Genomic DNA, 12788 nt, shown 5'->3' with positions numbered 1-12788 from the left:
GCTCGGTACGGATTTGAGCATTTGGGGCGGGCGGAGCCGAACGTCGGAGTCGAATCTCGGCCCAGCCTGATCCGCTCGCTGTGTTGCGTGTTTGGGATTGTTGTGATTGGAGGAGGCGGCCATCTTGATGAGAGGACGGCCGACTGGATGTGCAACAAAACCGAACACAAATGTTCGCCGCACTTCACCTCGCTCCCGTTTTCAGGACGATGCTCGTTCAACGTTAACTTTCGCCGCCGCCTCCCATTTGATTGCGGAACCACCAAGATGGGCCAGCGTCGGGGCGGCCGTTTAACCGGATAAATCCCGGACGAGGTCGGACGACGACCGCCGCAACAGCTCCCAACCCCCCCACCCCCTTATATGGTTTACATTTCTGGATAAAGGAGTGACTATGAATGGAGGATAAATGTTGCCAAAGGCTGACAGTGGCAGTTTCGCCCTCTTCTCACTGCTCTTTGTCCTCACGTTGACGGATCCGCCACGGTCAGGTAAGCGGCTTCGAGTTGAATTTAACCCCGGCTGGAAAAGAGGGAGAAACGGGTTGACGGCAGAGAGGCCTGCCCGAGCTGCGGGCTCGAGTTTTTTTTTTTCTACCCCGCTGAGGGGTCTACGCGGCGGCGGCGGCGGCGGCGGCGGCGTTGCTGGAGCAGACCGCCAACCGCCAACGACCAGCGAACGGCTTTTCTCTTACCGTAATCACTTGTTTCTTTTATACATTTAGAGCAGTTTAATTTGGGACGTTGTGATAGTTCTCCATATTTTTGTGTAGGCTGAAGTACGAATCGAATGTTGCGAGCACTTTTAGCCTCTGCTGAGTTAGCCTTGAGCTAACTCTTAATTCGCACGGAAGATTCATGCTGCTGCATCAAAACGTCTGCATCTCATATGGTCTCATCCTCCAACGTTACCATGCAAATGTTACAAGACTGATTAAAAACCTGTACACCTGGAAAGAATGGCAATGCATTCATGAAAAACTAATCGGTCAATGCTGGAAACGTCCTCCTTCAAAAAATAACAAATGCACATTTGCTAGGTACGTGATCACACAATGCAAATCTTTTTCCCCCCGCCAAGACCAATGTCACCGAAAAGAGATGACATAAAGGAACAAAACGGCGTTTAAATTGTGTCAACGTTAAGAATTAAGGCGGTTGTGACAATTTTAATGGCTTCGAAAAGCGGTCAAATGTGTCGTCTTGTTTCGAATGCAAAACATTGGAATGGCCTGTGGCTGAGTGTCTGTGCAAAGCGGTGTGCGGCTTTGTATTGACAAGTACGAGCGAAGAGAAGGATTTTGAGTTGAGATGAGCATAGGGAACGACTACGATTGCCTTAAAAGCCATCTGCAGTGCGCCCTCCGTCTGCCTGTTGTTTGTTTGGCTACCGGAGATTCCCACACCATCGCTGGCAACGGATGGCGGAGTTTGGCCATGTGACGTTCTCTTGGTGAGCCTGGCAAATCTACTGCATACTCGACAAGATTCAGCAACTGCAGTTTGGACAATATGAATGATAAGATATGACTATTGGACCTTATTCTGTGGAAATGCTAAAATGCAATAGTCCAACACGTGCTTCTAATGCAGTCTGAATACTCAGTTTTGTCTGGCAGTCTCAGGGAGGTTTTACTTGTATTACCTTTGTTTATTATTGTGGCCGAAATCAACACACAGTAGGTGTTAGGTAGTTGCTTGTTAGTTGACTCAACTGTTTCTGTTTGTTTCAGGTGCCCGGCTAGCGCTGGCAAGATTAATGTCAGGTAAGCAAGTAAAACGTCACTTAGCGTGGCTCGAATTGAGTTGCCTTTAGTCAGTAAGATGGAGTTTTGCACTGTACGACAGGTCTTTAAATCATATTTGCATGTCTAATTTTATATCGCAGATTTTTCACTATATCACGGGATTTTGCTGTGTTCCTTTTTCTACACGGACTAAGGTTATTGCAAGATATGGGTACTTGGGTACCCAAAGAACAAGATCTTGGATACAAGCGGCCGAAATGGGTTTCTTCCGCAGAGTGTCTGGGATCCCCCTTAGAGATAGGGTGAGAAGTTCGGTCATCCTCAGAGTCGAGTCGCCGCTCCTCCACGTTGAGGTGGCTCGGGCATCTGATCATGGCATGTCCCACCGGCAGGAGGCCCCGTGGACGACCCAGGATACGCTGGAGAGACTTTGTCTCCCGGCTGGCCTGGGAACGCCTTGGGATACCTCCGGAAGAGCTGGAAGACGTGGCTGGGGAGAGGGAAGCCTAGGCTTCCCTGCTGAAGCTGCCGCCTCCGCGACCCGTCCTCGGATAAGCGGCAGATGTTGGATGGATATGAATACAGTTGACTTTAGTAGGCTGTGCAAACTCTGCTCGTATTTTCATGCTTCCCACTTCATCACTTGGGTGCTTCTTGTTCAAATTATTCAACAGGTTTGTTGTATTGTCTTGCTTTTGACCACATTTCTTGCACAACAGCTTCCTCCTCCACGTCGCTCTGGAAATCCCACCACAAAAGCGATGGGAAGGGAATTCTCTTGTCCAAAAAAAGATTACGGCAAGCCATGGCTGCCCATCAGCCGCACGTTTAGCTACACGTTTGGTCGTTGTTACTATTACTTTATGTTTACTTCTTACTTGTACTCAAGATGTTTTCAAATAATTCTTTGAATAATGATCCCCCAAAGCCATTGTTACGTAACAATATTACATTTGATGAGCTCGTCTATCACGAGTAGGCTAACAACAACGACAACAAAAAAGTTTTGCCTGAAAAGACACAGGAAGTCAGCCGATTTTGGGATTATTTTGCAGCCACGGTCACACGCTTTTTTCAAATGTTTTTGAAAAAATCGGCCCCTGAAACCATTATCACGTAGCAACTCGAAATTTGGGGGGCAGGTCTATCATGAGTAGACCCACAAAACATGAAATCTGCCATTTTTGTTTGAAGAATCCATTTTGCCATATCCACGGGTGCTAAAAGGTCAAACCAGTCAGAGAGAGTTTGCCGGATTTCTCACAAATTTGAACCATGTAATCTAGACAGATGAATGACATAAAATTGCGACATGCTCAGGTTTGGACCATTTCCTGTGAATGGAGGAATATGGCGGCGAAGTTTGATGACTTGCCATAGAACTTTAGAGCCCCATTATTGCTTCAGGCTCGTTTGTGTTTTGTTTGATTTCCCCCCCCATTCAGCTTTTTCCCTTTGATTTCGACATTTACCATTTAATTTTCCTCAGCACTGGTCTTGATGTGGAGTATATCCTTCAGTTGTGCTCACATGTTTTATTATTTGTGTGTTTCAGAGCAGCGCTGCAGCCCCGGGCAATTTGCCTGCCGCAGTGGCAAGATGCAGTGTATCCCCATGTCCTGGCAGTGTGACGGCTGGACGGCCTGTGAGGACCAGAGCGACGAGATGGACTGTCCCCGTGAGTACTTTCTTACATCTGCTTTCTCACAATTGAGGGTGGGGTTACACTGCTTTTCACTGACACATTTCCAACCTTTTTTTGCTCACTTACTCTCTTGCTGTTTAAAAAAAAAAAAAATCCAATTCATTGATAATAAATGGTATATTGCAGCTAGGGCTGGGCAATCTGCACCAAAAGAGTTTTGGGGAGCCGTTGAGCCAGGCGCTTTAGCCCTTAATGGGTTAACACAACATCACTCATTTTCCACAAACCCTTAATGACAACACCTAACAATAAAATACATAACATACGTAGGTCGTTAGAATATACTAATTTAGAATGCTAAAGAAAATCATGTTCCTCCTAATTATGAACGTTTTTTTTCTTCCATTCTGGGTGCATACCACATTTTGAATGTGTACCGTATTTTCCGGACTATGAGTCGACCCGGAGTACAAGTCGCACCAGCCATAGAATGCATAATAAAGAGGGAAAAAAACATATATACGTCGCACTGGAGTATAAGTCGCATTTTGGGAGGAAATTGTGCTCTTAGTACACATCATTTCTACCGAGCTACGATGGTAACATTTAGCTAACATTCACACATGTAGCATACAAGAAAGTTACTGTAAGATAACTTTAAACTCACCAATTCGGTTGTAGATTGATTAAATAAGTGGTTTTTTTTTTATCCCCGACCATGTAGAATGTTTCCAAGTCTCCAAAAGTTTTTATGTATTCGGCCGTAATTATGTTTTGTCTCCTCTGCGCTCGGCTCCTTACTTGCGTGTGGCTGCATGATGACACACACGCACACAGCCAGAGGCATGGCAACTGCCTGTTTGTGGTTCATTCTTGTTCAACCATCGTTTGAAACTAACTTAAACAATTGTGTGTAATGACATTTAGATACGAGCTGAATTGTGGATGATTGTAGGTTGTTGACTGAACATACTAATCGCTATCGCGAATGCTAATCGTGATCGCTAATTGTTAGCATAGCCTCTTCTTGTTCATGTCTATGAAAATACTATAATACTATAATAAATAATAATCAGCCCGCGATGTCCCGTTTCACAAAGCCACAGCAAATTGGGTGGACATGTCAAACACAACAGGGCGCACCAAAAAGTCTCAAGGACCCATACCCGGAATCAATCAGGAAGTCTGCGGTTTTGATTTGAAGCGTCCCTTTTGGATGAATTTGCTCATTAGTGCCCCCTGGAAAGTTAGAACGAAATTAGCCGTCGGTACAGTTTTGCAGAGTCTCTAGAAACCATGCCGAGAATTTTTTCTTAGTGTGTGGTTTGTGAATTGTTTCCAATATATTTTGAATTTAGGAAGGAAAAAAATGTATTTGTTTGTTCTGTAGCCATAAAGGAAGAACGGTTTCGCTTCGGCCAGGGTTACGACCAGGTGGAGGACGTCATTGGTGTGGCTCAGCCTGTGCGCTTCAACAGTGAGTTTTATAGAATTATATGTAAAAAAATAAAAAAGCATCCACCAATCAATCAATCACTGAATGAATTCCTCTCACATACGTTCTCACTCACACGCTTGTGTCTGACCAGAGAAATGCCCCAGCGGGTGGCACCACTACGAGAAGACGGCCAGCTGCTACAAGGTGTACTTGCGCAGCGAGAACTACTGGCAGGCGGCCGACACGTGCCAGAAGGTGGACGGTTCCCTGGCCACCTTCGTCACCGACGAGGAGCTGCAGTTCATCCTCAAGATCGAGGTGGACTTTGACGACCAAGCGTGTGAGCTCAGAGACCAGTGCAAGTGAGTGGCGCGGCCAAGGCTCTTTTCTTTGCGATACCAGATCAAATTTGTCAATGTATTTAGGCCTGTCGCGATAATTGCTCCATCCACGTATCGTCGTGTGAATGAAATGGACATGATAGTTCTTTTCCGGACTCGATAAACAGTCATTTACATGCGTGTTTGTTTACATGAGTCATCAAGATTTAATCATGCCGCTTCTTCCCTCTCCTGCGTGTCTGCTGCTGTTGAAGTCTGCACACATGCACACAAACACGCTAGGCTTCTTTTTTGGGGGGTTTGACTATTTCGGTTTGTTTTGCTTGTGTTCTGTCGGGCCATAGGCACGCCTAAAGAGGAACGCATGCGCTGTTATTTATGCCAAAAGCACTATGCCCCAACACAGCAGGCAATTGCTGTCTCCCTAGTGCAGTGTTTTTCAAACTTTTTGGAGTTTATTTCATTGAAAAAAATCCCGCGGCACACCACCATCTGAAATTGTGAAAAAAAGAGCTTATTTTAACAATATAAGTGTTATATTGTGTATATAAGCATTTTTTTAATATTGAAGAATGACATTATATTATAACGTCTTTAATAGGAATTAAATAAACGCAAAGAAAAAAGTATTTTATAAAGTTTCATATTGGTACTTACCCAGTGTGAAACATGGGCCTGTTTGAATAAACACACGTCACCTATTCGCTTGTCTCTAAACAAAGACAATTCGCTACCTGCTGCTGCTGCTGCTACCTGCTGGTATGGAAGAGTACTACAACATATTAAAGACATGAGTAGCTACCAGGCGCTAGACCGCACAAATGAGATCATTTCCCATGGCGCACCTGACAATATCTCGCAGTACACCAGTGCGCCGTAGTTTGAAAAAACACTGCCCCAGTGAGACAGCCATCAACCAACGACTGTACAGGCCGGACACGTTCGAAAGACATGAGGTGACAGTCATTCACAAAGCGGCAGCAGAAGAGAAGAAGTATTATTAAAGTTGGTAGTACCTCAAAACACTCAACTAATAAAGTTCATCCGGAAAGATTTGTTATCATAAATTAATTCAATGAACTGAGGGGAAAAAAATCAACAACTCATCGATTATCAAATGTTGTTTAATTTAAACAAATCCTCAGAATTTCTCAGATTTGTGTCATCCTTCATCTAAGAAAACTGATAATCTTGTCTATTTTCACAAATAATCCATTTGCAAACATCTGTTTTTCCTTTAGACAACAATGACCGACATATTTTTGCAAATTTTCTCACGTTAGGAACAAAAACGGAACTGAATCATAATTTAGGTTTGTGCATTTTCTGTACTGTCAATGTGAAACGATGTCCGGTTTTTCAAACGAAAACGGAGGAGGCCCTCCAGTGCCCACTGTAGACACCGCAACTAAAACATTGTCTGCGACAGTGGTCACTGGTTGCCGCAGTTGCCTCGCTATATGAAGGTTCTAGATTTGAATCCCAGTTGCAAAAATTGCAAGTTGCCTTTGTTTCAGGTTCTGGGTGGGCTACCAGTATGTGATCACCAACCAGAACCACTCTGTGGGGGGCCACTGGGAGGTGGTTTATAACGGTAAGGGCAACACTCGCTTGTTCAACATTTGACTTTTGCAATCAAGCGCATGGACCAGGGCCCCAAAAAGCTGACCTAAATTTCATTCTCATTTTCTAAAATGTATGATTTAGAATGATCTACATTATAGTTTAGCCACTTGCTTCATTCATTGAATACTAAATTGTATACTGTATGTGAAACTAGGCCTGAATGATGAATTGCATTTGCAGTATAATCACGCAAATGCTGCGGTTTAAGTGGTCTTGATTTTAATGACATTGGAGGGGAGAGGGGTGTTCACAGAGCGCTAAGCTAACGCTGCCACGCTAGCTTTCAGCTTTCGAAAATGATTAATCCTTTTCACCCAGCAGGGGTAAAGGATTACAATTGTAAGTGTTTTTCTGTTATATTTAATTTTAATAGAGAATAGATGAATGACCTAATTATTAAATTATTTAAACGTATAGAAAACAAGGAAGAAAAAACAAATTTGCAATGTATTCCAAGTTTCCTACAAATATTTTGGTAATAATGAAAATTGTTTTTGGGTTGGACTAATGAATGTAAGCTCTTTTCTTTTGCCCAGTTATTTATTTTATGACAATTTCCCCAGGCCCCGTGCAGGTGTTCCTACCGCCCGATGGCCTCCCCAACCTGGGCGAGGCCAACCAGGACAACGTTTTCTGCGCCCAACTGCAGCGTTTCCAGTTGAAGAGCATGAACGAGCGCGGCCTGCACAGCTGGCACGCCGAGAATTGCTACAAGGAGTTCCCCTTCCTCTGCAAACGTAGTACGTAATTTGATGTTGGGTGGGGGGGGGGGGGCTCCATAGACCTTCACAACTTTCAACAGTCATTTCAAATTTTCTGCTCTCTGTTTTTGGCTGAACGTCTCTGCTGGTGCCATTTGTGTTTTGCCGCAGAGCAAACGTGCGTGGACATCAAGGACAATGTGGTGGGCGAGGGCTACTACTTCACGCCCAAAGGCGACGACCCGTGCCTGAGCTGCACGTGTCACGACGGCGAGCCCGAGATGTGCGTGGCCGCGCTCTGCGAGAGGCCGCAGGGCTGCCAGCACTTCCGCAAGGACCCCAAGGAGTGCTGCAAGTTCACCTGCCTCGATCCAGGTAACGCAGCACAAGTTGGGATGAATTAGGAATGAAACAATTGGGAAGAATTGATTACAAAAAAATGGTTTTGCAAAATATGTTTTATTTTTATATAAATTTGGGGGGAAATGAGACCATGATTTAAACACAAAAAAAGGTACAATAGTAGAGACATTTTTTATATTGCGGGAATTTTTTGTTTTGGAAAACAAAATTCAAAACATGAGACCATGATATTAAAAAAATATTTTAGATCAAAATGACACAATTATAAGTCTATTATTTTAAAGGAGAAAATGAGACCATGCCGATGTTTTTTTTGTTTAGTTGGGAGGAAAAGGAGCTCTTTATCATTACTTAATTAGGCCTAGAAGTGTGCTTGTGCGGTAACGCTCCCTGTTGGTCTCAGATGGAAACAGCCTGTTTGACTCGATGGCCAGCGGCATGCGTCTGATCGTCAGCTGCATCTCGTCCTTCCTCATCCTGTCCCTGCTGCTCTTCATGGTGCATCGCCTTCGACAGCGACGGCGGGAGCGCATCGAAACGCTCATCGGAGGAAACTGTGAGCACTAAAACACGTCTTTGTAGTGCGTGCGTGCGTACGCTAAAACGGCCCAGGTCAAGAGCTGCGGCAGTCATTTGGAATCAAGTCAAATGGAACCCCCCGAAATCTGACACTTGAAATAAAAGAAAAACATTGTATTTTGAACACCAAAATACTCAAGAAAACTGTGTAACATCATCTAACCAAAGTCCCCTTGTTTAATGTTAACATACAATATAATGGGATATGTGGGCTGAAGTAATTAGCGTTGTTATTACGGTAATTGGAAACCCTCCAATAACTGCTAGTTTTAACGTGCACAAAGCAGCAGCTCATGAAAACGGCGTACAACTAAACATAAAAGTTGTTTACTTACAAAAATGTTCCGCTAATCCAAACTATTGTCTCATAAAAGGCCTATCTTAATGCTAACATTACATGTGAAACGCCATAGACACGCTAAGTGAAATTAGCATGGATCTTACGCTAATTATAAACTGTTGTATCAGCGTAACAATTAAATTGTGTGTGTTTGTTTGTCAGTGCATCACTTCAACCTGGGCAGACGCGTCCCGGGCTTCGACTACGGCCCAGATGCATTCGGCACGGGCCTCACGCCGCTGCATCTGTCCGATGATGGCGAAGGAGGCGCCTTCCACTTCCAGGAGCCCCCGCCGCCCTACGCTGCCTACAAGTACCCCGACATCCAGCACCCCGACGACCCCCCGCCTCCCTACGAGGCCTCCATCAACCCCGACAGCCTCCTCTACGTGGACCTCAGTAAGACCACACAAATAAGCAACAACTACACACTCACGCTTGTTGTTGACTTGACTTCATGCATCTTTACATGGACGCTTACATAGTTAGGCTCTGGGGAAGCGTGAGAGACCAACTCTAAATTATTTCAAGTCTCAAGGACCCGTGTTTAAAATTGACCAGGAAGTTGGCCATTTTGTGGTCTATTTGGCCATCTACAGGAATTGAACAACTTAAGCTCCCAACACTAGGAGGACCCGTGACTAAAATGAATCTGTTTGGGTTTGTGGTTGACATTTTAGGTTGAATTTGGCTATTGACTCAAATTCAGTCAATAACCCTCAGCACCATTTTCACCAAGCCACAAAAAACTTATGAGCAATTTGGCCATTCCTGCAAATATGAAAAAAAATCCTCTTACGGCAGTTTCCCAAATCAACACAAAATTTCGTTACACATGGCTACCATTACAGGAAGTGCGAAAAAGTAATAAGGACATACCTGGAATCAAAAAGCAGGGATGTTGGTTATTTTGGGCAGATTCAGTCTTGAGTGTGTTGTGAGCTTCAATGGGATGGCACTGGTTGAGATTTGGGAGTGTTGAGTTAGGGACATCGCAAACACATTTTCACCAGGATACACATGCTTTCAAAAACAAAGGTGTTGAAGTATTGCTGGTACAGTATGTGTGCAAGTTAAAGCAGGTAGACGATTAAATGAAGATGCTTAAGATGGAGCCATGGGGTACGCCCTTTATAGGTCCCTGTCCCTCCACAGGACACGGCGGCATCTCAGTGATGCCGGGCCACCATGTGACTACCGCGGTGGACGGGCTTCAGCAGTCCCTGGACGCACCTGCCGCCCTGAGCACCTCGACGGTCTCCCAGGCCCGGGAGGACTCGGTGGACAGCAGCACCCTCCTGGTGGGACCCGACTCCCCCACAACGGACGGCCCGGCCCCCCTGGATGCCGCCACTCCGTCTGACTGCGCCTCGCCGTCCTCCCTCAGCACGGCCGTCTGAGACAGATGTACAGCCAGGACTGTTTGTGAAAAAACCCCACTAATTTAAGGCTGCATTTTTACTGATCTGATTGGTCCACAGACCCGCAAGTCCCGCCCCCAGGATGTAAATAAGCCCCTTGGGTAGATGAACGTGTCCCCCGAGCTAACGCTGTCACGCTCCTGTTTCGACTCCATTCTTTCTTACACTCTATGGATTCTGCAACACGGTACGTTTACTTTCAGCCTCCTTTTCTATGATTATTGACTAATGAATGGTTGATGTAGACGGAACCTGAAGGCATCGTGAAAATGAAAATATTCAGTTCCATCCAAATCAGCATCCACATAAAATTCCCCCACCTTCTTTCTCATGGACACTTTTGGCTCGACAATCATCTTTCTCCCTGTCATCTACGGTGATGAGCTTTTGTTCCCATGTGAAATCATCAACTTCATTATGGAAAAAGTTGAACTTGTTTTCACGTCCAAAAATTATAGATGATTCATTACTGTAAAATGTTCACATATTATTGTTGGGATAAAATGGCATTTTGCTAACTACGTTGCAACTTTATTTCCATCAAATCACAATTTGTTTCCCCATTTTTTCGTGTTAAATTTACAACAGCAAATATTAACATGTCAAATTGCCTTTTTTTCCCCATGATATGATGAATTTTGGGGGTAAAATGTCTGCCATGTTCCGACTTTATTGCGATAAAATGACAACGTTCTTAAGTCTCTTTTTTTGTACAAGGCCCCAGTCGTGAATTGGTTGACACACACACAGAACCTAAATCCAAATTAATGGCCACAAAGATTTGCATCATGGACCCAAAATACGAATTTGTGGATTTCTGTGAGTAACTGTTTCATCTGGGAAAGCAAATAGAGCATGCTACAAACTGCACATCGACTCCTTCTTTGTAATCAGAGTGCGCTCCTTTTGCTTCCCCGTATGTCCAGGAATTTTCCATTACCAGTACTTTTATTTAGTATTTTATGTGCACATTTATACTTAATTCATGGCCGCAAATTCGTGTTTAGTGAATAAATTAAAAACAGTTTTTTCTCTTCCAACCCTGGCCCCAACGATGTTGTGTGTGTGTTGCTACGTCTTCTGCATGCATGCTGGGATAGTTTTTCCGACGACACTCCGGTTACTCTGGCTGCGCGCAACGCCCCCCGCCCCCCTCCCCCCATTTTTTTTTTAGGTTGAGTTTTTTTTTTTTTTAAATGTATTTTGTTTTGATTCGTTGGTAGCCTTGAAATGAAGCAATGCTCTTGTTTGTATAGCAGGAATTTGTGTTCTTTCTCAACTAGATGTACTGTACGTCTAATCAAATGCCAAATAAATGGGACACCGTGCAGGGCGACTCAGGCTCTCATTAATCTTAGAAAATGTACGCAAAAAGAAATTCTCACAATTGCAAAAAAGAAAAAAAAAGTTTGAAAACACCAGTCATGATCCATCATAGTTTTGCCAGGAAAATGATTTCAGCAGCTTAGGTGATTTTTACAGGGTGGCAGCTGCCACCTCCGCTTGCCAACCCTACTGTTGGCAATCAATCCATCCATCCATTATTGCCAAGTCACAACATAGGTGACACCTTGGATCTGGTCGTAACCTACGGCCTGGCCTGTCCGTTGGTGTGTCCTCTGTTGTTGGCTGTGTCAGACCACTTCTGTGTGTATTTTATATCAGGCAGCCCCGATGAGAACAGTGAGGAAACGCTACCTTTCTTCTGAGGTGCCGGAAAATTTTATCGAGGTTTTAAAGAGCACTCCTGCTGATATTTTACCCGCACCATATGATTTTATTGTTGATCATTTTAACAGGAATCTAAAAACATCATTAGCTCTAGCAGCTCCACTTTTAACCAAAACTATCAAAATAAAGACCGTACCCCTGTGGAGAAATGATGCCATCAAGACATCAAAAAGAAAATGCAGCAGTGCAGAGAGGAGGTGGAGAAAACGTAATCTTACAGCACACTACGAAATATTATGTGAACAACTAAAATCCTACAATAAAACAGTCAAACAGGCAAGAACTTCATATTTCTCAAACCTCATCACAGTTATTAAAAGCAACCCCAGATTTCTCTTCTCTTCGCTAGATCGTCTAACCAGCTCCAATTTTAATAAGTCCCCACAGAAACCAACCGACGCTCTCTGTGAAGACTTTGCAGACCACTTCAGAAGTAAAATCGATGACATAAGATCCAGTCTTTTAGCCCGTCAAAACACAAGTTTTAATAAACCTGGACAGTCATTTTTACCCGAGGAAACACTGGTAAGTTTTGCCCTGGTTGATGCGAGGACACTTGGCTGAGTTTTCTCCCCGGTAAATCCAACAACCTGCCTTCTAGATCTCTGGTACTGCTTTTAACTGCTTTTAATCCTATCTCACTGACAGAGGTTTCTTCGTAAACATGGATACTTGTTCCTCCAAAACCCATCAAATTGAATGTGGGGTTCCCCAAGGTTCAATTTTAGGCCCAATACTTTTTCATCTTTATCTGCCTCCCTCCCCCTTGGGGACTTCATCAGAAGACACGGCATCAGCTTCCACAGCGACACTGATGGCACACAGCTGTATATTTACTTTTGTATATATGTACTTT

The 12788-nt window shown here is 44.1% G+C and overlaps 1 protein-coding gene across 2 annotated transcripts; it reads left to right on the top strand.

The window, feature by feature from the left end:
* The first annotated feature begins 37 nt into the window (after positions 1-37).
* dgcr2 (DiGeorge syndrome critical region gene 2) lies at positions 38-11531 on the top strand. Of its 2 annotated transcripts, XM_086054074.1 has the most exons (11): positions 38-491; positions 1733-1765; positions 3303-3425; positions 4783-4869; positions 4982-5192; positions 6689-6765; positions 7361-7537; positions 7670-7873; positions 8265-8417; positions 8943-9179; positions 9936-11531. In XM_086054074.1, exons 1-11 carry the CDS (start codon positions 410-412, stop codon positions 10178-10180), a joined length of 1629 nt encoding a protein of 542 aa, XP_085910200.1. In that variant the 5' UTR covers positions 38-409; the 3' UTR covers positions 10181-11531. The 2 variants fall into 2 exon arrangements, with proteins under 2 accessions (XP_085910200.1, XP_085910201.1); XM_086054075.1 differs by lacking the exon at positions 1733-1765.
* The last annotated feature ends 1257 nt before the right edge of the window (positions 11532-12788 follow it).

The sequence above is a fragment of the Filicampus tigris genome, chromosome 15, assembly GCF_054856515.1.
Source record: "Filicampus tigris isolate MCC_2025a chromosome 15, RoL_Ftig_1.0, whole genome shotgun sequence".
Lineage (NCBI taxonomy): Eukaryota > Metazoa > Chordata > Actinopteri > Syngnathiformes > Syngnathidae > Filicampus > Filicampus tigris.
Note: the sequence above shows the minus strand (reverse complement) of the source record. Positions and strands in the feature narration are given on the sequence as shown.

Excerpts from the sequence above, each read along its gene's own strand:
- dgcr2 (XM_086054074.1), top strand. The coding sequence starts at position 410 with ATGTTGCCAAAGGCTGACAGTGGCAGTTTCGCCCTCTTCTCACTGCTC. Across the intron at positions 4,870-4,981 it reads TCAGCCTGTGCGCTTCAACA|AGAAATGCCCCAGCGGGTGG; the intron begins GTGAGTTTTATA and ends GTGTCTGACCAG. Across the intron at positions 5,193-6,688 it reads GAGCTCAGAGACCAGTGCAA|GTTCTGGGTGGGCTACCAGT; the intron begins GTGAGTGGCGCG and ends CCTTTGTTTCAG.